This window comes from Falco rusticolus, chromosome 8 (genome assembly GCF_015220075.1).
Source record: "Falco rusticolus isolate bFalRus1 chromosome 8, bFalRus1.pri, whole genome shotgun sequence".
NCBI classification, from domain to species: domain Eukaryota; kingdom Metazoa; phylum Chordata; class Aves; order Falconiformes; family Falconidae; genus Falco; species Falco rusticolus.
This window is the reverse complement of record NC_051194.1, coordinates 54,414,666-54,437,421: the sequence shown is the minus strand read 5'-3', so window position 1 is coordinate 54,437,421 and position 22,756 is coordinate 54,414,666. Positions and strand designations below refer to the sequence as shown.

The 22,756-nt window shown below is 40.1% G+C and overlaps 1 protein-coding gene across 8 annotated transcripts in view; it reads left to right on the top strand.

Annotated features, from left to right (window-relative positions):
• KANSL1L (KAT8 regulatory NSL complex subunit 1 like) overlaps positions 1-22,756 on the top strand; it is a 67,593-nt gene that overhangs the window by 1,024 nt on the left and 43,813 nt on the right. For 6 of the 8 annotated variants that reach the window (XR_005105694.1, XR_005105698.1, XR_005105695.1 and 3 more), the window contains exon 2: positions 6,027-7,144. Coding sequence is in view for 2 of the 8 variants with exons in the window: in XM_037396961.1 (XP_037252858.1) it covers positions 6,057-7,144 (1,088 nt within the window). In the remaining 6 variants the exon portion in view is untranslated. The remainder of the gene's footprint in view (positions 1-6,026; positions 7,145-22,756) is intronic. The other 2 variants (XR_005105696.1, XR_005105697.1) reach the window with 1 other exon arrangement.

The following is a 22,756-nucleotide window of genomic DNA, read 5'->3' as shown; positions in this document are numbered from 1 at the left end:
CAGTCTGCTCTTTGTCAAAGGCTAGATATTTCCCCCTTTTTGTGCTTAATTTAATAAAAATAAGGTATTAAAAATTAAATTGGATAAAGCATGGTTATAATGCTAGTAGCTCTACCAACTCAGAGGGCTAGTCTGTGTGCCTTAGGATTGTCCTTCCTTATTGGTCCACATTGTGAAATCCTGTAAATGTTTTGGGGAGTTTAAATTCCAGTCATCTTAATTAGTGTCTGAGAGCTGAATGGGTCTTGTTTAAGACCAGTTTTTATGGCCCTCTCTTCAAAGACTGAAATTCAAAAGGGTAACTGAAATGTAGATATGGACTTTACAATGGATCTAAAGGTATTACAGATACTTATATTAGAGACATATGTACAACCTACTTAACAGAGGCACCTGTCATATACTACAAAATGTGTTTGTTTAGCACATGTTAAAAACTACTTGAGATGTTATGTTACTAATATATGGTATTATAGACTGAACAGGAATTAGTTGATGGTATGGTAATAAACTTGGAAATAATATATGATTCTCTGTTCAGAAGCATTTATGAACAGGGAGAAAAACAACTCTGTTCAGAGATTTTAATGAGTCATGGATTTTATCATAAATGAATACTAATGAGCTCCACTTGAAGTATGTGCTTTTTGATGGTTTTTTACGATTAAAACTGTTTGGGTGGTCTGTATTAAATTGAGTTCTCTTACTGTTCAAAGAGAGATACTTTTTAGGTGTGCACATGTTTTGTTGGGTTGTGGGGTTTTTTTTCCAAAGAGGAGGAATTTGTGCTTATATTTTCTGGGGAGTGCAAAACACTGGAGTTTGCAGTTTCATCTATACAGTACTGCCTGCAGTGAATGCTGCTGAAAGCTGAGACTCCCCATGTAATCCTGTTTGGGTTTTGTGTTTTTTTTTTTCCAATCTATTAATAGAACAAAATACTAAAATGCTTAAATACACGTCATGAGTAACTGGGCTGCTTTTGAACTGAAAACAAAAGCTGCCTACTGAGATGTTTTTTTTTTTTTTCTTAAAGGCTAGTCCCAGGTGTGTTAAATGTGGACTTTTTTCCTTTTGCTTTCATACTCCTAACCAGGACATACCCAGTGGGACCAATATCTCTTTTGCAGTCATTGCTGCAAGCTATTCTGTGAGAAAATGCAGATTATGCTACTGAGCTGTTCTCTCTATTCTTAGAAATTATTATGATCATGTAAGTTTTGTGAAAAATTGGGAGAGGTAGGTAAAGTATACCCAAGTGGATGCCTCCCACCAGGCAAGGCTTGGAGAAGCTGGCCAAAGTCAGCGCCTGCATGCTCAGCTCGGCGGTGGCTCTCAGTCCTGGCAGCACAGCTAAGGCAGTGCCACAGTAGTGCTTGTCTGCCAGAGCACTGCTTTATTTTTGTCCAGCGATTATCAGGAAGGCTGTCCAAGAGGAGCTAGGGATTACGGGGCAAACAACACAAAGCTGTAGGGAACCAGGTTTTGTCAGTTGTGTTGTAGGCAGATCAGGCTTGCTCATGTAGCTGCCATCTCATCTGCAGGTTTCCTCTAAGAGGCCTTAAAGCAACTCTTGGCAGTTTGAAATACAGTATTTTTGAACATTCTAGCTAAGCTTGATTTTGGGTGTTTCACCAGATGCTGTCTGCTGCCAGTTACTTTGCTTTGCTTTTGAAATGCCTTCTAGACAAGGAATAAACATTGGAAGTGCACTTATCTGAAACACTGATAATCTATGAATAAACTGGAAACAGCTGTATTAATTTGAAATGTTATTTGTAGGCCCCTGGATCTGAAATAGTAAATGTAAAAAGCTCCTCCTGATCTCCAGGAATCTCATTATTAGCAGGAAAGCTTCAGGTGTTTGGGATGAGGAAACACAACTCAATTTACAAGGAAAGAAGGCTGGTACAGAGGAGCCTTACAAACCCTCATGCAAATGTAGTTTTATTGTCATTGAAAACGAAAAGATCACAAACAGAAATCCACTAAAAGACAAAACAATCCTACCCGCCTTCCCCCCAGCAAAAATCCCCCAGAACATTGTCTGCAGTGTTGTGTAACAAAAGTGATAGTGTTATGCAAGGGGGGAAGAGTCAAAAAGTGAAAAGGACTATAAACAAAAGCTGGGAAGGGAATGCCACCCTGTGTGCAGGCAGGTTTGTGGTTGGGTTTTGTTGTGTTTATTTTAATAGGGTGCTGCTAGTTACCAACATGAAGACACTAGTTTCAGGATTTAGGCAAATTCCGTTGAGGTAAGTCTGGTAGAGAAGGGTGTAATGTGGAGGTGTTGGGTAAGGACTAAGAAAGTAAACAGAGGTAGCAGGGGGGAGGGGAGAGGAGGGCTAGAGGAGCAGGGGTCCTTGGGGAATTAGGGACCTGTAGTTGTGGCCAGAGAAGGGAGTGGGGTGCGGGGTGCAGGAGCGCTTGAGCTATGGTAAACTGCAATTCCCAGCTATATCCCCCTGGGTAATTAAGGCATTAGGGGAGGATAAGCGTAAAGTCACTTTAAACATCAGTTGCTGCACTGTGCGTGTCTGGTACTTGTTTCTTCCCTTCCCTGGTACTTATTTTACGTCAGCTTTTCTTTTTACGATACTTCTTAGTCTTTCAAGCAGAGTACATATTCAGCAGATGAAAAGCAAAATCTTTGCCAGTTTAGTAGCATTTCAGCTGTTCTGGTTTTGAAACCTCAAGTAGTACACAATGGAAAAAATCCTTGAAATGGTTTACCTATGACAAAAAAGCTTTTCCCAGAATAAAAATACAGAGTGTTCCTAAATACCATGTTGCAGTACTTATCTTCTGTCCCTCTGCACTTCCCACCCCCAGCTTTTCCCCCCAGCAAATTATAGGTTTGGCTCTGGAAGTTCACTTCCAATAAAGGTGGAGTGAAATTATTTTTTCTGCTTTCTACCAAAATGAAATTAAATGTGTCAAAATGAAAATTGTACAATTCTTGTGGAGCCAAGTACTTGTACAAAAAAAAAAAAAAGTTTTTGCAGCTGATACTTTGTTTTTGCTCATATACCAATGACTCTGTGTGGTGGTGGGTGGGGGTGAACTTGCAGAAATGCCAAGAACTGGAGACTGGGACAGTACCAGCCTTTATAAAGTCTTTTTGATGCCACTGAAGTGAGAGCAACACACCTGAAGTGTCTCACATGACTATCTTCAGGGCAGAAACATTGTGTGAAGTTTGCAGGTTGCTGAGTAAGGAGTTAATTGAGCAATTTTTCTTCAAAAGCATTTTATTTATTTTTTTAGCTATGTTGTAATTTAAGCATCTTTTGACAGGAGCTCCTAATTGGTGGTTTGTTGGTGCTCTTTAATGTTTGTGGTTCAGTCAGAGGGTACTTTGATTTCTTCACCTCTTTCCCTTATAAGGGGGGGGGGGGGGGGGAAGTCCCCCAAACTCAAATCCCTTAAAATAATTTGCTAATTGTAGTAATTGCAATTTAGGAAATTTGAAACTGTACCAGAAGGGTATGTAGTATTTGAGGGACTATGATCAAGTTAAAACACAGCACATTGAAAGTTTTGTGCTGCTAGTTTTTTGAATAGCCTTCATCTTCATATAGGTATGAGATCCACATCTCCAAACTTCTTGTTTGCTTGAGCAGCAGCTCTGCTATGTGTGAATGTTTCCTGCCTTTCAGGAGTAGCAATCTATGACTGTTAAACCACTTGGGCTAGGTAAGGTAGATGGTGAAATTGGAATAGTTATAAACTCATGGCTCAGTGTATGTAGATATCAGGCTGACAGTGTTTTTCTGAGAGAGCTCCTTGGAGTTCCCAGGGACAGATCTAACATGGGGATTCCCCTGAGTCCGTAGAAACCTCCCAGAGAAAGTGTGGGCTTCAATTCTCTCCCCCTTATATTTTAGCCATTCTAAATCACTTTGAGTTACTATAGTTATTTGCCATACGTTGGGGAGGGGGGTGGGGGCAGGGGCATGGGCATAGGTGTCTGAATCCATACTCCTTTGAATTTAAAAATTCTTGTTACTGCTAGGTCTTAAAAGAGTGGAAAGACACAACTCCACAAGTCAGCCAGATGCCGAGAGCATTGCCGAATCACCAGAGCCTTTGTGATTTGGAGCTCCAGATCTTGTCAGTGCCTTTCTCTCTCTGATGCTAGTAACAGGGCTCTTACTGAACAGCTGTCCACCGGGGAGGATTTTGTGCTGAACTCCTCTATAGTTTGAAGTTACTGGCTCATTGATAAAAGTTAAAATCCTGAGGATTTTAATAGCATCGTTTAGAATTAGCATCAGGACCACCAAGCCTGGTCCCTGTGGTGCTGGGTAGATAATGTACAGAGGTGAAAACCTTATGGTTGAAGTATATGTGAAGCAATGAAAGGTGAATAAAGCATATGGAGACTGTCTAGGCAGTACTGGAGCATGTGGCTCTTTGTTTTTCTTTGTGTTTTTAGGGTTAAGGAGAAAGTATCCAGACTGGTACTTCTCAGCTCCTTAGGTTTCCACACCTCCCTTTGAATGTTTCCACCTTCGGTGTGAAACCTGTAGTTATAAACAAGCTAAGGCTTCAGACAGGGAGTTTTCTTTTCTTAAGACCCATACATGGCAGTCTCAGAATCATTGACCCCTTATGGGATCTGCGCATTGAAAATTGCTGAGCTAGGCAGTTGCTGTGGAGATCAAAGAAACTGAAGACTTTAAAAGGACGGCAGTGGAAACACTGCTCAACTAGTACACCAGTTAAATAGAGAATTTACTGTGGAATTACTGTGCTGCACTCACTTTTGTTAGTACTCTCTTACTGCTTCTAGTTTTGTCTCTAGCTTCTTAACGAAGAACTGACAGTAGCTTATCTTTCAGGCTTCTCCAGGCTGTGTTCAATTAGATCTTTCATAGGGTCTATTTAACCATCTCCTAAACAAAGCTGCAAGTACAGCATTAAGGCAGTGATTCCTGCTCTGTAGGCTGTGGAATAGATACAGCATGACATAGCAGTATAGCTGCTGACAAGAAGTGGTAAAGGCTGACACTGGTCTTTTGATCCCACAGTTTGGGAACCCTTCCTCTAAGCTGTGGCAAGCCACAGGCAAAAGGGTTTGTAAAGGAAGAGTGTTTGTCTTTACTGAAATTGTTATCAAAGAATATTGTCTGTGCATTATGCAGGCAGTGCCTGATGAATAAAACTGGATATAAAGGCATGGGAATGATATTTTTTTTTTTTTTTAGGTAACAATTAGAACTTACAGCTCTCTGGTTTTAAGGCATTAGTCTTGATGATTGGTTTCTAAAGTGTGTTTGTGAGAATATATAGTAAATTAATTCATCAAATGCTTCCTTTTATGTAGATTTACATTAAATACATTTCTCCCAATAGTGCCTCTCAGTTTATTTCAGAGTGTTTCATCATGTGGTAGGTGTTCAGCTTTGCTGAACTTGTAATAGGTAGCTGCTGCATAGCTCCCATTTCTGTGATACTGTTGGTGCTGACTCATTTAAGTATTAAAAAACCCCAAACTGGAATGAAAACTAAACACAACTCAAAAAGTAACTTATCTTCAGAGCAGATTAAAGTAAAACCCAGCCAGAGTTCTGGGGTGGGAATTTGTGCATGTGCATCTCTGTGTGTGCATGTACTTACACATACACTCGCACACATATTTTAAAATCCATCCTTCTGGTCACATGGCTTATGGTCATGTTTTCCAGTTTGGGCAAGGTTAAATGACAGTCTTGAACTTTGTGAGTCTTATTTCTCAGACTGATAGGATCAGGAATGCAGTGAGGTATGAACACTCGCTCCCCTGAGAGGTAAAGGCTTTCATTGCACATGAAACAATCTCTGAATGAAATAAAGAAAAAACAGAAAGAGTATTCATTCTTGTTTGACTTGGTAGGGACCATAGTCTATCCATGTTCTTTAGACAATGTCATTTTTTTATGGGATCTTTGAATAATGTCAAAAGAATGAAATATCTGACAGAGTTGTTGTATTTGTACTGTGTCATGAAAATGAGAAATTTACGTGGCCCGTGTTATTTTCAGGTTTGCTGTAAACTACCTACCGTAGTTATAATGACACCAGCCCTCAGAGAGGCAGCAACAAAAGGTCATGGTATCCACTTGTCACCTTCTTTGTCCTCTAGAGCTATGGAGTCTGATACAGCTTTGTGCATGGAAAATTCCAGAGCAGTGGAAGAGAAGATAAAAGAGGACTCCATCGCACAGATTACTTGCTCAGTCCTGGGGTTCCCCACTGCTGAGCCCAACCTCAGGAATGATATCTTCAGTGTGCAGAATTATGGTTCTCCACCATCCTCCAAGCACTATCAGTCTGTCTTGTTAATGAGTACAAATTCTGCGTTTAGCAACAAAACCGGTAAGCAAATGAAAGCGGGAGAGCCCAGTTGCTCCAAGATGAGAAAGTCATTACATAATGGTGCTGACACATCATTTGGTCAGATTAGTCATTCAGAACCTGAGGAACAGGTCAAAGGGGAAACATTTTCAGAGACCACATCTCCGAATTTGGCAGAAATGCAGAGACTTTTGGATTCAAGTGTAACTGAATCCAGTAGTGCAGAAGAAATGCAGCTTTTAAATGGTAAATGGTACAAGAAGAATGGTTTTTTGGGTAGGGCTTTGGAAGTCTGCGCTGAAACAATAAAAGGGGATTTATTACACCAAATTCTTCATGGGCCTTCAGAAGGGATTTTGAGCTGCACCCCAGAGGAGGTGTGTGCTCGCTTACTCCAGTGTGTCACTAAGCAACAAATGGAAATCAGTCGCGCCAAAAGAACTCAGAAACGTTTACAAATGCTCCTGGCAAAGCATGTTATCAAACACTGTGATCAGCAGCTGAAATGCTTCGTGAAACATCAGCTACAAAGAATGAAGGTTTTCCGTGAGCCAACCAGATTTTTGAGCGGTAGCTCCCTCAGGTGCACTGAAGGTTGGCATGAAAACAGCACGACTACTTTGGAGAGTAGTTTGAGTACGGACATACAGAACGGAGTTAGCATTGCACCAGGTGAAGTCCGGGGGTTTGCACTTTCTACTGGAGGGCTGCTGTCTCGTGTGGAGAAGGATCTGGACTCTGATGCAACATGTAGCAGCTCAGATGAAGATGGTGAGGAACAGACTGTAAGAACAACAGTGGAAGCGTAAGTGTTAAATTCCTGCTAGACTCATGTGCTTCATGCTTATAAATCAAGATGGAAGGGTCTAGACCTGCAGATTCCTTCTTGTGTGAGTAACCTCACTCAATGGATAGTCCTACTGAAATGAGCAGGACTACCTGTGTGAACTAGGTTTGGCAGGGGCCAGACAGAAAGTAAGCACTTCTCCTAATTACAGCATTTAAGGAATGGTTACTAGACTGTAGAGAGCTAGATTTTGTACTGCACTCTATCAGTTTGCATTACATTAGTACTGCTAATTATTCAATACTCAGTTGGTGCTGTAAATCAAATAGTGTTAGCAGTGCTGTTAATGATATTTTTGGATGGTATGGAAATAATTTTAATTTTATTCTGGAGTTATTAAGAATTAGTCGATGTTAGGATCTTGAAGTCCACTGTGATGTGATCAATAGTAAAAATGAACACCTGATGCAAGTGTCAAGCCATCCAATATTTGGGGATTATATACTGAAAAAGTTTCATTCTTTGAATTATAATTTTAAAAATGTTAATTTACTTACTGCAGTTATTTTGCTACTCTGAGTGAAGCTAACAGTGGTGTTTTTATTGTTGCTGGTATCTTTTTCAAGAAGAACCAGAGGGAAATTAATAACATTAATATTGTCTTGCATTGGCCCAGCTCCTGTCAGCATAACCTATTGTAGGTTTGAAAATCTCTGATGGTACAGCCTCTTTTGGTTTTCTTCCCGCCCCCCCCCCCCCCCCCCCTCTTACCTTGCTACATTATTAACGCAATCTCTTTGGTCAAGACATTTTAGCAAGCAGTGAAAGGACAGCTGCTTTCACCTTCCTACAGCTGGAAAGAATGGAGTATGTCTTAAGGACTGTTAGGAAGTGACAGTCAGGACAGTGACACATGGAACAGAGCTTCACACAAATGCAGGAGCTGGGTAGGAGCTTCATAGCACCTGTATTTCTAGCACTTTAAGTCAGGACTGGTTTTGTGTTTCCTGATCTCTTATACTTTCTGCCGTTAGGGAGTGTCCAGAAAGACTTAAGAGTGACACTGGTGTTTGAGGAAAAATAAACACTTAACATATTTCTTAGTCTGTTTCTTGAAAAGCATAATGTTCAGAAGAAATCAAGGAAGCTCCATCTTAATTGGAAGAGAGCTGTGACCTGTTACATGTTACAGCTTCAGTTGGGGAAGCTTCAGTATAGCGTGGTTGTATCAAATCGCTGCTGTGTTCCGTTAAAGTCTGTAGGCCTGGAAATCAGAGAAGAGAAAAAGTGCAAAGTAAGAACTAGTTTTAATTTTATTTTACATTTTGTCAGAATGGTAAATACTGTACCAAAGTCCAACCAAAGTGTGATGACTTGCCAGCTAAGTTAGTATCACCTTAAATATTTGAGTTTGCAAAAGAATTATTCTCCCTTTGAAATATTTTGATGAAAAAACAGCATTTTTGCCTCTTCCCAGCGTAGGAGAATCCACATTCCTCTCCTAGATGATAATAGCTCTGCCTCTGGGATTCTTATCTTGTGATTACATGAACTGAAAAAGAAAAACTGATGAGAAACTCTTGATTCTTGAAGGGTAGTGGATAATGTAAAACTTGGACCGAGCTTCTCTGTGAAGTTTTTCTTTTTCTTTCTTGCCAGGGACATTCAAGTTTCCAACTGCCTGTCAGTCTTCTACCTTTATTTCTTCCTGTGGCTTTTGAATTCCTGAAGTTATCTTTCCACTTAAGGCCTACTCGGGTTGTTCTATTGCACTGACAAAAAATCCACGGAGGATTATTAAATACAAAGGCACCACCTTTGGCGCAGGAAATCCCCAAGCTGCTGTTGCTGGCAGCTGAGGGTGTATTCTGGAGAAGCACTGCTCCCTCCATGCCTGCCTGCCCTGTTGTAAGACTGTTATCTTGGCCACTGCGAAGAGGCAGGAGACTGGGTAGATCATCTATAGTCTGACTCAGTGCAACCCTTTATTTGTGGGTTGGTTTTTTCCCTCCCTTTTTTATGTTCTTACTGCTGAACAGCAGTCGGGCAGCAACGGTGACAAGGTTAGCGATGTACATTAGCTAAGGCCTTGCAGCATTGGCACTGTGAGGATCACTGCTGTTTGAACTGTGCTGCTGGGCCAGCAAGCTCAGAGTTAAAGTACTACCTAGTTTAAGTAGAAGACTCTTGTCTGTTTGTAAAGGCTGAAGCAATAGCTTGAATTAACATTGCAATGAGGACTGGCTGTCTCTTAGTTGAATTTGTCATTATCTTCAGCTTGGAATGGTTTTCTTCATTTCTCCAACTACCCTAAGATTTGTCTTTATGGGTAAAAAGGCTGCACTTTTTCTTCTGGGTGACAAAGGTAAATTGATTATCACCAGCGCAGCTGCTGAGATTTGCAGTTTTCTGAGGTTTACCACTTTAAGGCTTTTTGGATTGCCTTTCACCTCGACAAAAGAAACAAAGTTAACATCCATTTCTATTTCTGCTAAGTGGATTTACATTCTTTGAAATGCCTTTCTGTCCTCAGGAATTGACTCTTAGTGCTTTCCAGAAATCATGTGATCATGTGGGTGAGAGAACACTCGTTTCCTCTCCTGTGGCTTATTTTTCATAGTGAAGACTTCTACTGACCTGGAAAGACTCTTCTTGTGTGATATTCTTAATGCTTAAACTGTAGATGTTATCAGGTTCTGTTATGCACTGATGAATGGGAAAAATGGTTTTGTTTTGCCTATATCACAGTATACTGATTGCATTTAACTTGAGGGTATAATCATGTTGGTGGCTGGTCATTGTCGTGACTGCAGTGCTTTTTATCCTTTTTTGGGGGGGAGGAGGTGTCAATCCAATGTGCATGGGGGGGCAAGAACCTGCAGTTACCATGTTTACCTGAGAACAGTCTGTTTCCCATCAGGAGGGAGAAGTTGATTCCGGCTCCAGTTCTTCACGGTAGGAAAAAACCTGGAGCTATTTTTAGCATTATGAACCCGTTCATTCTCATTATCCTGAAAAGAGTTTTACTCAATGAGTGTTGACATAAGCTTTTCTGAGCTGTATCTCAATGCTTTGTGTCTCAGGTAAGATTGTCTTTATCCATCTATTTCAATACCATTGTTGTTTAGTTGCAAATGGCTGTTATAAGATATTTAGACCATTGTTCATCCTTTGTGCTTTACATAGGTGCTGTCCTCAAGACAGGAAAGATCCTTCATCTGTTGGTGAATTCAGTTCTTCTAGTTGACAATTCACAGTACTTATGTCTAGAAACTCTAGTTTCTAGAATAATTGGAAAGCCTCATTCCATTTCAAGAGCTTAATCGAAACACATTTGGTCCTTTGAGTATTTACTAAAAAGAAATTAAAAAAACCCCAGTTGGTTCTTCTCAGGAATTTTGTCATTTTGCTGCTAGTGTCAGCTCATGAATGTCTTTAACCTGCCACTTTTCATGGAGGATTTCTTAGGCAAAGCACCAGATTTCCATCAGTAATTTGTAGTGTATTCTAGTACCATTCCAGCTTTGGGTGCAGGAAGTTCCCAAGATGCTCATAGGGGATACGATAGTACTCCCCTTTGGTTTCTCAAAGGCAGAAGTTAGGTGCTGTTCGCTAGCTCCCTTTTAGGCATTAGCAACCAAAGTGGATGGAGGGCCCAAGGAGGGCATCACAAAGCTGACCATAAGTAATTCCTTCAGGAATTCACAACTAACATCAACCACTTGAAATGCAACATGGACAACATTTCACCAGCTGAATTTACTTGGAACTTGTTGATCTTTGTGTTTCATGAAGATGGAAGATTATTCATAGAAACAGTCACAGATTTCAAATAAGGTGAATTGGGGGAGGATGTGAGCTGAAAGTTTTTTTCAGCAACACAGCTCTACTCTGGGAGCTATGTATTACATCCTTCCAGGCCAACTTCACATTGTTATTTGTGTATTTTGTGCGTATTCCTGATGTGTTTAGGAAGTTCTCGTTGTTTACAGTGTACTACAAAAGTCCAATGCTGGGGTGGTTATTTGAGAACCTTTAAAGTTGCAGGGTGTAGAGTTTTTCTTCTACACGCACTATGTGTATGATCTTCTAGAATCGAAAGATAGATCATCTCTGGGGTTTGTCAGACACAGCTGCTTGCTCTATCAAATAGTAATACATGTACCTAATTGATCAGGGAGAAAACCTGCTTACAATAGATTTTTCTGCAAAGTAAGTAGCTCTGTCTACTCATGAGAAGTCCTGTGCCCTGTTTCTCTAGTCCTCCTTCCCCCATCTGAATACAGTCCTTTTGCATCATTTGGTGGGATTTTTCCCTTCAGAGATATTTTCATGCTTTTCCTCTGATTTTTTGGAAGACATGTTTTACTGATTATCCTCCAGCAACCTCAGGCCTGATGAAGAAGCGCTATTATATTTTTCCGTGCTCACAGAGTTTATTGTGCCTGGAAACATTTACAATGTGCAGAGATAGTACCCCCCATTCCCCCCTTCTTTTTCCCTTAGACTGCTAGTTGGAAAGGGAGAAGATGGGAAATCTGCTTTTAGTACAAATACTTGGTTGGGAGGGGAGCAGTAAGGCGGAGAGAATACAGGAAGGAAGAAAATATTATGACTAGTATCTCCAGTTCTAATCTGTTTGTTCTAGATTATTTTCCATTTTTCCTAGCATTTTTTCTCATGGCTAATTGAGCAACATCAATGCAGTTCTGCAGGCCTCACTATAGAAGGCACTGCTCAGGGGCTGGGGTTTATTGCTACTCTTTGAGCCACATTATAAGGGGAAGCTGTTTGGTTTTGCAAGGTCAGATCCTAATTTTCCACTCTGAGCTGTAATTTTGCTTCATACCTGATCTGAGAAGTCAGTTCTGTTTTTGGGAAGAGGAGGAAGAAACTCTGCCAGGACTAAATACTGCTCTCCGTTTTTCTTAAGCACAAAACCCCAATTGTTTCCAGTTTTTAAGACTTTTTTAGTTTACAGGTCTGGGAAATGTCTTATTTGCATAGAAAATTAATGTGAGGGCTTTTGAATAAGTATAAATTCACAGGTGCTAATAATGCTGATTTTGGAATGGTTTATACATTGCTTTTTCATTAATTCCGTTCTCTTAATTCTTGGCTCCCATCACTAGGATGTGGGAGGAGAATTGTTACCAGGGAATGAAGGAAAAGATAGCTTTATATTACCTTCTACTTTTTACTCTAGGGATACATGTATTATATCAGAATATGTTCAACCTCACTTGGTTGGATTTCCATAAGATGGATTTACAACTTCTTTAGGGTCCCACATGCATTTACTGGTTTTCTTTAGAGATCTCATGTACAGTAATAATAACTTGCTTTTGAGCAAGACTTCCTTCTCACAATACCAGAGTAATGTTCTTGTGAGTGAGGATTCTGATTTCTAACCTGTAATTACATTAATATTTTTGCAGCTGCTGAAAGCAGACTGAAAGGTTTTAATGAAAGGCAGAAGGTTTAACAAGTTGTAACCTGCAAGGGAATCTCAGAGCCAGGAATGTCAAAGCTTTTGAGCTAGATAGGTGTTGGATGCATATTAAATAAAAAACTTGGCATTACTTTTCTGAATGGCAATTTAATACACAGTGAACATAGTATAGTAGAATAGAAAATAATAATCAGACACACGCGTGTACATGGAAACCTCGCATGCTTAATTAAATGGTAGACAAGAGTTTAGTGCTTAGTGTCAACTGCTGATTAATCAGTGCTTTATGGCTAGCGCTTTTTCTTTTGCTGTGAAATGTGTTTGCTTTAATTAAAATATTTGTTTACAAACAATAGTGAACTGTCTTTTTAACACCTTGTAAAGTGAGGGCAGCATTATTTCATTTTATAGATAACTCTGATTTCATGAGAACCTACTTCAAAGGGATACATCCAGTGCCTTTGAAAATCAGCATACGTGGGCCCCTGATACAGGAAATCATTTAAATGCTTTCCTTTTCACATGAAATAAAGAAGTGTGCGTAAAGATTTCCCAAAATAGGAATGCTCTCCTGTAACAGGGTTTCATTCATACAGCTAAATATGGGTTAGGAATGTAACTTTAGATGTTGGATTTAAATATATTGACCTGTGCTCTTTTTTACTGAAACTGGAATAAGTGTAAATTATTTTATTTTCATCAAAAGATTTTACCTAGCTGTTGTGGGTGCAAAAAAGTTTTCTGTTGGGAAATTTAAATCAATTTAATTTTCAGTTAGCAAAATTTTAATTACTGATTCTGGTATTGAAAAAAAATAAACCTGAACATCCATGTTTGAATATATGAGCATTATAACACACACCCCTCCCTCCCTGCCCAAGGGGGTAGACTGGGAAGCAGTGAAACTCCACCCCAAGCTCCTACAAAATGCCCAAACCAAGAAGGCTGCAACTGTTCAAACCTACGTTCATTATAGTCTCCACTCCCTGTTCCTGCAGACCAGACTGTAGGGTTTTAACCTTGTCACAAACTCCATCCCTGCCCTGCAAAGCAGACAGCCAAGTACTAGTTGGTTCCTCCTCTGCTAATCGAAGCGTGCTTACAGCAACTGCAGGGGGACCAAAGGACTCTGTGATGTACCGGTGTGTTCCCAGGGCAGATGCCAGGTCACTGCTGGGGCAGCGCTGCGAGGGGCTCACCCCGACCAGGGCTTTCACACTCGGCACGGCCCCTCTGCAGCTTCCTTTGGGTCCCGCAGGTCGGGTGGGTCCAGGCTTCAGGGCTTGGAGTAGGACCTGTCCCAGCTCTGCTCAGCTGCCCTCCCACCCAGAGGAGTGCTTTGGGGTTCTTCCAGCTCTCCTGTTAGCCCATTCCCCGCAGCACCCCCCCGACAGTGGTGGGCCTGTTGTTCACACCACCTGACATCAAGGCACATCCCCTTCAGTGAGGTGAGGGACAGCAGGAGGTGAAGGTTAGTGTGTGATGGTGCTTTTGCTGCTGTTGCTCCCCGTTTCTCACCCAATTGCTCTGCTGTGGGCTTCCCCCACCAGTCACAGCCACTTCTGAGTCTCCTCTCAGTCCCTGCCTGGGCAGTTTTCCCCTGTTCTGCAGGGCTGCAGCCCCTCCACTACCAAAAACCAGCTGATGATTTCCAGTGTGTCTGGCATGCAGGTTCTGAATCAACTGTTAGTTGTCTATCCAAAAAGTCTCAAAAAAGAATATGCTTTGTATTCATTTTGACATTGAAATCTGATACTGTATATAGCTAGAAAGAAATTAGTTATAAGCTGGAATTAATTATGTGAATTTCACCTATTCCTTTTGAGAACAGATGTATAAATTTGGGGACCAGCTTCAGTGGCTGGACAGCATTGATATGCTACTTGTATGCTGTAATAACGTTCCATTTGCACATGTCTTTAAAGGAATATATTGTAAGCTCTATCGTATTTTATGTTGCGCGTGAGATCCAGACATAGCACTACTTTCTTGATTTCTTTTTCAAGGCCAGTTGTGTAATAGTTACAGAGATTTCTAGGCCTGTGTTCCCGGTGTTTTGTTGTTAGTCTATTGATGTTGTGCCATTTCAAAGGCAAGAAAAGAATCTTGTTTCCAGGCAGCCCTGGTGTTCCTGAAGTTTCTTTCTTTGCATGTTAGAACTACCTGCTTCTTTGCTCCATATTGGTCTGATTTACAGCATGCTGAGGTTTAGTGGAGGAAATTGGGATGCTGGGGGAGCCAATGGAATCTTAAAAAATTATTTTTAACAAAAGGCATTAGCAGATTTGCATTTTGCAATGTATTTTTTTATTTTATTAAAAGAGAAACTGGTGCTGCTTGTTCATCTTTTGCAGGTTTTTACTTCTTGGGCAGTTAATATTCTAACTGACCCCACCTTCACTGACCAATCTGGCCTTTTATCATTAACAGCTCTAAAGAATTATGTAAACAGAATTGAAGATGACAAGCACCTACCAGCCATTGGAAAAGTTCAGCACTGTAACAAACAACACTGTTTTAAGAAGCTGAACTTTTAGTTTCTTTTGCTAAGCCCTAAATTGAGTTACCAATGCAGTGCAAGTATAACAGTTCAGTTTCTGATGTAAAACCTGTAGTAATAGCGTGATTCTTTGCAGAAACCCTGTAGCAGGCAAGTATTGGCTGTAGCATCTCTTCAGTTTGGAAGATGTGATTTCTCAGATGAGAGAGCATACAAAATGCTTATGAAGTTTCGCCTTTGCTATCCAAGCGCAAAGACTTTTCCTTTTTATATTGTCAGATTTCTTCTACAGCCTTTTTTTCCTGAATATTGCTTTCCTCTTCTCCCCTTCCCACCGTCCCTTCTAAACTTACTTGTGGAAGATGTAAAAATCTTACTCTGTTGCAACTTGATTTTTTTCCTCCACTCTAGTTCTGTACTACGAATTTTCTCTTCAAGGGAAAATCACAGGTATGGTTGATAATTTCTGGTATTACTGCATAAATACTTCAGGCCTGATGGTTTAGCAGAAATATTCAGCTGGATGAAGTTTTTTGGTTTGAGAAGATAGATTGTATATTATGTGTTAGTATCAACATATGTTATTGGATGCAATTCTGAAAGTATTAAATGGTAACAGCATGTCAGCGATGGTGGGACCAGGCGTGGGTGCCAGAAATTGTTGTGATAAGCAGTTGCCGATGTCTGTAGATGATAGGGAGAACTGTAACCCATCTGTTCTGAAGCTGTGTAGTGTTTCAGAGGAAAATCTCTGCCAGGTAAAAAATTTCTGTTAAACACCAAAGAAGATAACAGCCCTGGAGGCTCCAGAAGAATGACCTGATTGCAGATCTTTGCAGAGATTGCAGTATAATTTTGAGTACCAGAGAACTTCCCTTAATTGACTGCTTTTTTAATTTATTTATTTTTTTCCAGGGCATAGCTTGACTTGGTGCTGGTTGTCACAAAACAGCAGCATATTGCTCTCTGCAGTCAGACTGCAGCAAGCACTCCTGGATTATCTGAGCAACGACTGATAGCGAACTGTCAGAGTAAATAGTGTTTTGTTGTGTAGTATTGATCAGATATGATACCAGAGGATGATATTCGTTGCAGTTTGTTTTAATCTTGTTTGCACTCTCGAATGCATAGGAGAGACTGAGTTCATAAAACAGCACTCAGTTTTTTTTAATCATGTGGTTATTATGGGTTTAACTGTTAACTGGTCCAGGGGAATTAATACTTCAACAGCAACTGAAGTTAGTTCATTCTTAAAACAAACATTAAGTAGGTGTGCTGGAAGAATTAGTCCTTGAGAAAGCATTTACGGGTCATTTCATAGTTGGACATGTTTGTTCAGCCATTACAAGTGTTGGAAGTTTTTGTTGGGAGTGGGCATTTTTATCTTGTGAGTAAAATCTAGATAAGATTGTCTAAAATACATGCACTACATATCTGGATTCACCTAATTTAAATTTTTCATATGATGCCATCTCCTAGTTTTCATAGGTAATCTCTTATTTACTGTCAGTGTTTGCAGAGAGAAGAAAAAATGGACACATTAAATTTTACCAGCGTGTTGACAGAAGGTATCAGAAGCCCTGTGCTCACCTTAATGGCTTGCAAGAAAATGCTTGTATTCAGGCCAGCTGCTTTGTGAGCATTGCCATGTGTAGTCACAGGAAAACTGACTGTAGTGTAAAATTAGGGGCAGCTCAGGAAATTCACAGGCTTGCAGCTCTGGTCGTGGGAGAGCCCCACACCATACTAATATGCTGTTGAGCATTTGTGATAGAGTTGCCATGTGGTGAATATTAACTGGTTTGTATTTTTCTACAGCTGAGTGAGCGTCCCAAGAGAATTGGGAGCTCTGTGATTTTTTTTCCCCAGTGTGTTAAGTCTTATGAAATTCATTGTGAGTCATATGCTGTCTGGGTAGGATTTAAACATCTGAAGGACTTTCTGATTTTTTGCTTTTCAGTTGAGTCCTTCATCAAAATGATAAACTTCTGCCATTGTTTCCAGTGACTCCCACCAAGGAATGTAATTAGCTCTTTATCCTGAGTGTAATCAGTCTATAGTTGTATGAGTTGCTTCTTGCTCCCAAATACTTCACTGTCACATGGTTGGCAACAGGCCTTTGATGGCCCAGGAGTTTCCAGTGAGAGGAGGAGATGAACCAGCAGGGATGGTAGAGGTCAGGATCATGGAGGTGGTCACTTCTGAGCTAACTCTTCTGGAAACTGAATGACAGAACAACGTGGATTAAACTGAAGGGGACACGGCCTGGCAGAAAGATCGAAATACACTGTGTTAGGAAACTGAGCAGAAAATGTAATCAGAAATGAGGAATAACTGCCATTCTTACGTTTAATGCAGAATTTTGGAATTGGAGAAATTTTTTCCACCCTCACTATGTGGGTGCCTTGTTCTCTGGGTTGTTCAAGTTTGAGGATGGTGTAACTAGAAAACGCTGGTATTCTTCAAAAGCAACCTTTTGGAAGGAGGCTTGTGTTTTGGGTTGGCAAACCTGCATTTTGGAGTTTTGATGTGGGTCTGTTGCAAGCATGCTCCTTTCCTGTTCAGTAGGAAGCATCCTGTCATTGTCCCTGCAGAAATGTCGTGGTAGGGTTATATTACTTGTTCTCACTGTGAGTTACGAGGCTGGAAGGCCTTGATTTCCTTTTAATTTTCAGGTTATAAGATACTTGTGGAGAATCTTGCCTTGGGCACAGGACTGCATGCTATAAAACACTCTTTCCTATGCTCACAATCCCTATTTGAATCCTGGATACTTAACAGAAGTATCAATCCCAGGTTCTGTATTTTTTGTGCATTTTAAACACTACTGTGTTTCTGCTTCATTATTTATCAAATAATGATCAGGCTTCTTGTTTTGTTTGCTTATAAAAGTAAGATATCCCTAAAAGATTTAAATTCCACCCCTTTTCCTCTCCCGTAAACAAACAAACAAAAAAACCCAACCAGACACAAAACCCAAACAACAGTGTGTGTATGTAGCACAGCAAATTTATCTTGGTTAGCATTAAGGTTGCCTGGTTTTGAGGACAGACTGATCTTAGGTATTGGGACAACATAAATCCTACCCACAACGTAATGGAGGCACTGGAAATGCTTCTCATAGTCCTCTTGCATTCTGTGATGCTGCTTTAGTTACATAAAAGCATGGTCTGTTCTCAATTCTTTTTTCTCTTTTGGGGAAGTTGAGAGGGCCGAGTGGTTCATCCATATACAATCATAGAATTATACAATCATTTAGGTTGGAAAAGACCTTTAAGACCATCAAGTCCAACCATTAACCCAGCACTGCCAAGTCCACCACTGAACTATGTCACTAAGCACCAATTCTATGCATTTTTTAAAATGCCTCCAGGGATGGTGATTCTACCACCTCCCTAGGCAGCCTGTTCCAATGCTTGACCACCCTTTCAACAAAGAAATGTTTTCTAACATCCAATCTAAAGCTCCCCTGGCGCAACTTGAGGCCCTTTACTCTTGTCCTTTATTCTGTCCAGAGATCATGGCTAAAAACTTCTTTCATTTTAAGCAACAGTACTGACTGTAATAGTGTATTACTTAGTACTCTTTACTTGCCTCTTCGGCCTCAGCAAAACCAAGTAGCTTTGATGAAATGCTTACACTGCTTCTGCTGGTATTGATGATACCTAGCTGAATTCTTTCCCATACTTTGGAGTGACACAGTACAGTCTGAATGTCCACTTCCTAGTTATACTTTTGATCATACTTTGTCTGTCTTTGTGTCTCTGTTCCTTGTGGCTTGCTTGTTCTTCTGCATTTCTTTCTTTCTCTCTTTCTTTCTCTCTTTCTTTCTCTCTTTCTTTCTCTCTTTCTTTCTCTCTTTCTTTCTCTCTTTCTTTCTCTCTTTCTTTCTCTCTTTCTTTCTCTCTTTCTTTCTCTCTTTCTTTCTCTCTTTCTTTCTCTCTTTCTTTCTCTCTTTCTTTCTCTCTTTCTTTCTCTCTTTCTTTCTCTCTTTCTTTCTCTCTTTCTCTCTCTCTTTCTCTCTCTCTTTCTCTCTCTCTTTCTCTCTCTCTTTCTCTCTCTCTTTCTCTCTCTCTTTCTCTCTCTCTTTCTCTCTCTCTTTCTCTCTCTCTTTCTCTCTCTCTTTCTCTCTCTCTTTCTCTCTCTCTTTCTCTCTCTCTTTCTCTCTCTCTTTCTCTCTCTCTTTCTCTCTCTCTTTCTCTCTCTCTTTCTCTCTCTCTTTCTCTCTCTCTTTCTCTCTCTCTTTCTCTCTCTCTTTCTCTCTCTCTTTCTCTCTCTCTTTCTCTCTTTCTCTCTCTCTTTCTCTCTTTCTCTCTTTCTCTCTTTCTTTCTCTCTTTCTTTCTCTCTTTCTCTCTCTCTTTCTCTCTCTCTTTCTCTCTCTCTTTCTCTCTCTCTTCTCTCTCTCTTTCTCTCTCTCTTTCTCTCTCTCTTTCTCTCTCTCTTTCTCTCTCTCTTTCTCTCTCTCTTTCTCTCTCTCTTTCTCTCTCTCTTTCTCTCTCTCTTTCTCTCTCTCTTTCTCTCTCTCTTTCTCTCTCTCTTTCTCTCTCTCTTTCTCTCTCTCTTTCTCTCTCTCTTTCTCTCTCTCTTTCTCTCTCTCTTTCTCTCTCTCTTTCTCTCTCTCTTTCTCTCTCTCTTTCTCTCTCTCTTTCTCTCTCTCTCTCTCTCTCTCTCTCTTTCTCTCTCTCTCTTTCTCTCTCTCTCTTTCTCTCTCTCTCTTTCTCTCTCTCTCTTTCTCTCTCTCTCTTTCTCTCTCTCTCTTTCTCTCTTTCTCTCTTTTTTTCTTCTCTTGCAAGTTGTGCAGGATTGACCTCCTGCAGTTCAATGAGAACAGGGGGAATGCAAGCCAGTATCTCGCATGGAAACAAATTGTGCCTTTAATGCAATTCCAGAATGTTTTTCTGGAGAAATCTAAATGAGATGTTTTATTCATACATAGTCAGTATTGCTCTGTTCTCTTCCAATTCTAACGGTCTTGGATGAATGCAGGAGATCGTCTGCAGATTCAGTCATTGCAAGAGCAATAAGTTTATATGTAAGTTTAATATTTCATTTTGCAACAGTACTGAACATTAGAACCTTTTGCAAATGTAACGTGGTTTATATTGAATTGTCAGCAGAAGAACAAATCTGAAATTCCTGTGGAGGATGTAAGATGTTAGACAGCACAGAAACCAAGTGAAGGTGCTTTGCAAAAGGAGCACACCAGAAGCAGGACAGACAGAAACTTTTTTTTTCTTGTCTCAATCCCAACAGAGAACCAAGGCAGGAGCTTCTCCTTTAGCATCTGCTCCGACTTCCTCCTTCAGCAACAGGCCTGGTTATTTTTGTAATTGGTTGGTTGGTTGGTTTTGGTTTTTTTTCTTCTCTGGATTTGCAGAATTGATTAATTCATTGGTGCCACCTTGAAACAGCTTTCTTTACTGAGTGAATGTTACGCTCTCTCTAACATCCCAGGAACAGATTTACAAATATTTTTTAAATGTTGTTATTTTAATTGCAGTAGTGTGTTATCATTTGTCACTTGAGTGACTGTACTACTTTGCATGCAAACAGTTCACTTCAGGAGTGTGGGGATTGCTTATAGCGATTTTATCTTCCTCCGAGGAGTTACAAGGTCTAAATAGTTTGTAGAGAAATAGAGGCAAAGATGGTAAATAAATAATGCAAGATCAATCAAATATGAGCAACAGAGATGGGAACAGAATTTAGCAGTGCTTTCACCTCCTGTCCTGTAAATGCGAACGCAGGCTTGCTGCCTTGCCTGAGCTTCCTTCCTCTTCCCTTGGGGCAGTGCAAATGTGTGTGTCTGCAAGGCATCAAGACTGGGAAAGCCATCTAGACTTAAACTTGCTTCATTCACCCTGGCCTCCACAGTTAAAATTAACCATGAGCAACTCTGTAATACATGTCACTGTGTAGGTGCCTGAGTGCTTGTGCAGGCACTGGGCATGGGGCAGCCTGGGCTGGCAGGAGAGAGAAGCTAAAATTGCTTCCTTTGGTGTGAGCTTAGAATGTCTGTGCTTACCTCGGTGGAAGCTCTTCCTTAGAGGAGCCTAAGGACATCATTATTACACTGTAATTAAAACCTGTTAGTTTAATTATATAGTACGGTTTAAAGCCTTAAGAAATACTTGCATATATACTTGTTTTTTTAGAATGAAGCAAAATATACATAATATATTCAACAGTGAATGCAATTAATTCAGGATTTATTATTGTGTTTAAGAAAAAAACCTGCAAACATGTTTTTGAAAAATAACTTGTGATTTCCTTGCTGCCATGCTCGTTTCATACAGTGTATGGGACACAAGACAAGCTCTGACCCTTTCCACTCCACTTGTTTCCCAGCTGTGTGAACCTTTATTTCTCTCATGTGCTTCTCCCTTCTCAGTCTGTTTGAGGATAGCTCACCTTTCTCCTCACACTGTTGCATCTAGCTTGGAAGGTAATTCTGTCAGTGTGATTTATTTTCTTTCACCTGGGCTTTCTTGTTACAATGTCCTGGTCTGGGGGGGGGTGGTTGTTGTTTGTTCATTTGTCTTTTGAGAAAGGAGTACAAGTAAGCACCGCAATACTCCTGTTGGGTTTTTCTTAAACTTTTTATTAAAATGATCAACTAAGGGATTTGTTATAGCCTTATTAAGCAGCTCTTTCTTAGGACTAACTTTTTGCCATCCCATGGTCCTGAGACAAATCCTAACTATTCCAGCCACCACACTTGTGTGAACACATTAGTCAATTGAACTGTGACTTGGGTCAACTAGTAATTTGGATCCCCCCTTTCCCCACAAATTGTATTTTATGACTTCCAGAAGCATAAATGTGCAAAAATTGTTCAATCACAGAGAAGTTCTTGGCAAGAAGACTTGGTTAAAGCCTAAGTAACTAGGGCTATTTATTATGTACTGGTGATAGTGGGGAAAACAGAGAGAAATAAGAAGGGGTTGTCAGAAAAATGAATATTCACAAGATGACTTCGTATGCCTTTTATCCTGGGACAAAATCACTAATAGAATATATAAAGCGTGAAGAAGTCCTTATGGTAGCTACTTATAGAGTTCTTTGAGTTTCTTTTTGATGGCAATCCACTTGTGATTACCTTTGCTTGCACATAGAATCTGGATTTTAACAGGACATTTCAATCTTCTGTCTAATTTTGTATGTTCATTTTGTCTGTGTAGGAGAGAGTTTAAGCTGGTTGTAAACTATGTGGGCAGATAGTTTATGTTAAAAAAGGGAGAAATTACGTATTTTAGAAGTAACCTACTGGAGTCTGTGTCTGTTCTTACTATTTATGATAACTAAAGTAGACTGAAAGTTCTGTGATTTTCAGTTCTGTTATGTTTTATAATGTCTGAAAATACTAGGATTCTCAAGTTTGGTGATTCTCTACTCATGCCAGGAAATGTGTAGCATCTTTTGCAGGGTGATGTGTACTTTCCTTTTATTGTAGAAGTAGTTGACACAAAATTCTGCATGAAACAATTGCGCTTGTGTGATGATCCTATGCCTATTTACTGGCATCTGCTTTTTCTTGTGTCTTTTGTGATACTTGAGTACTTTTCATTGGCTGGGGAATGGGGGATCACATACTTGGCCTGTGCAAAACTTACGTACACTACTATCCAGGATTTAAATCCAGTAGTTATCCCAATAACTTGAATAAAAGCTCCTCTT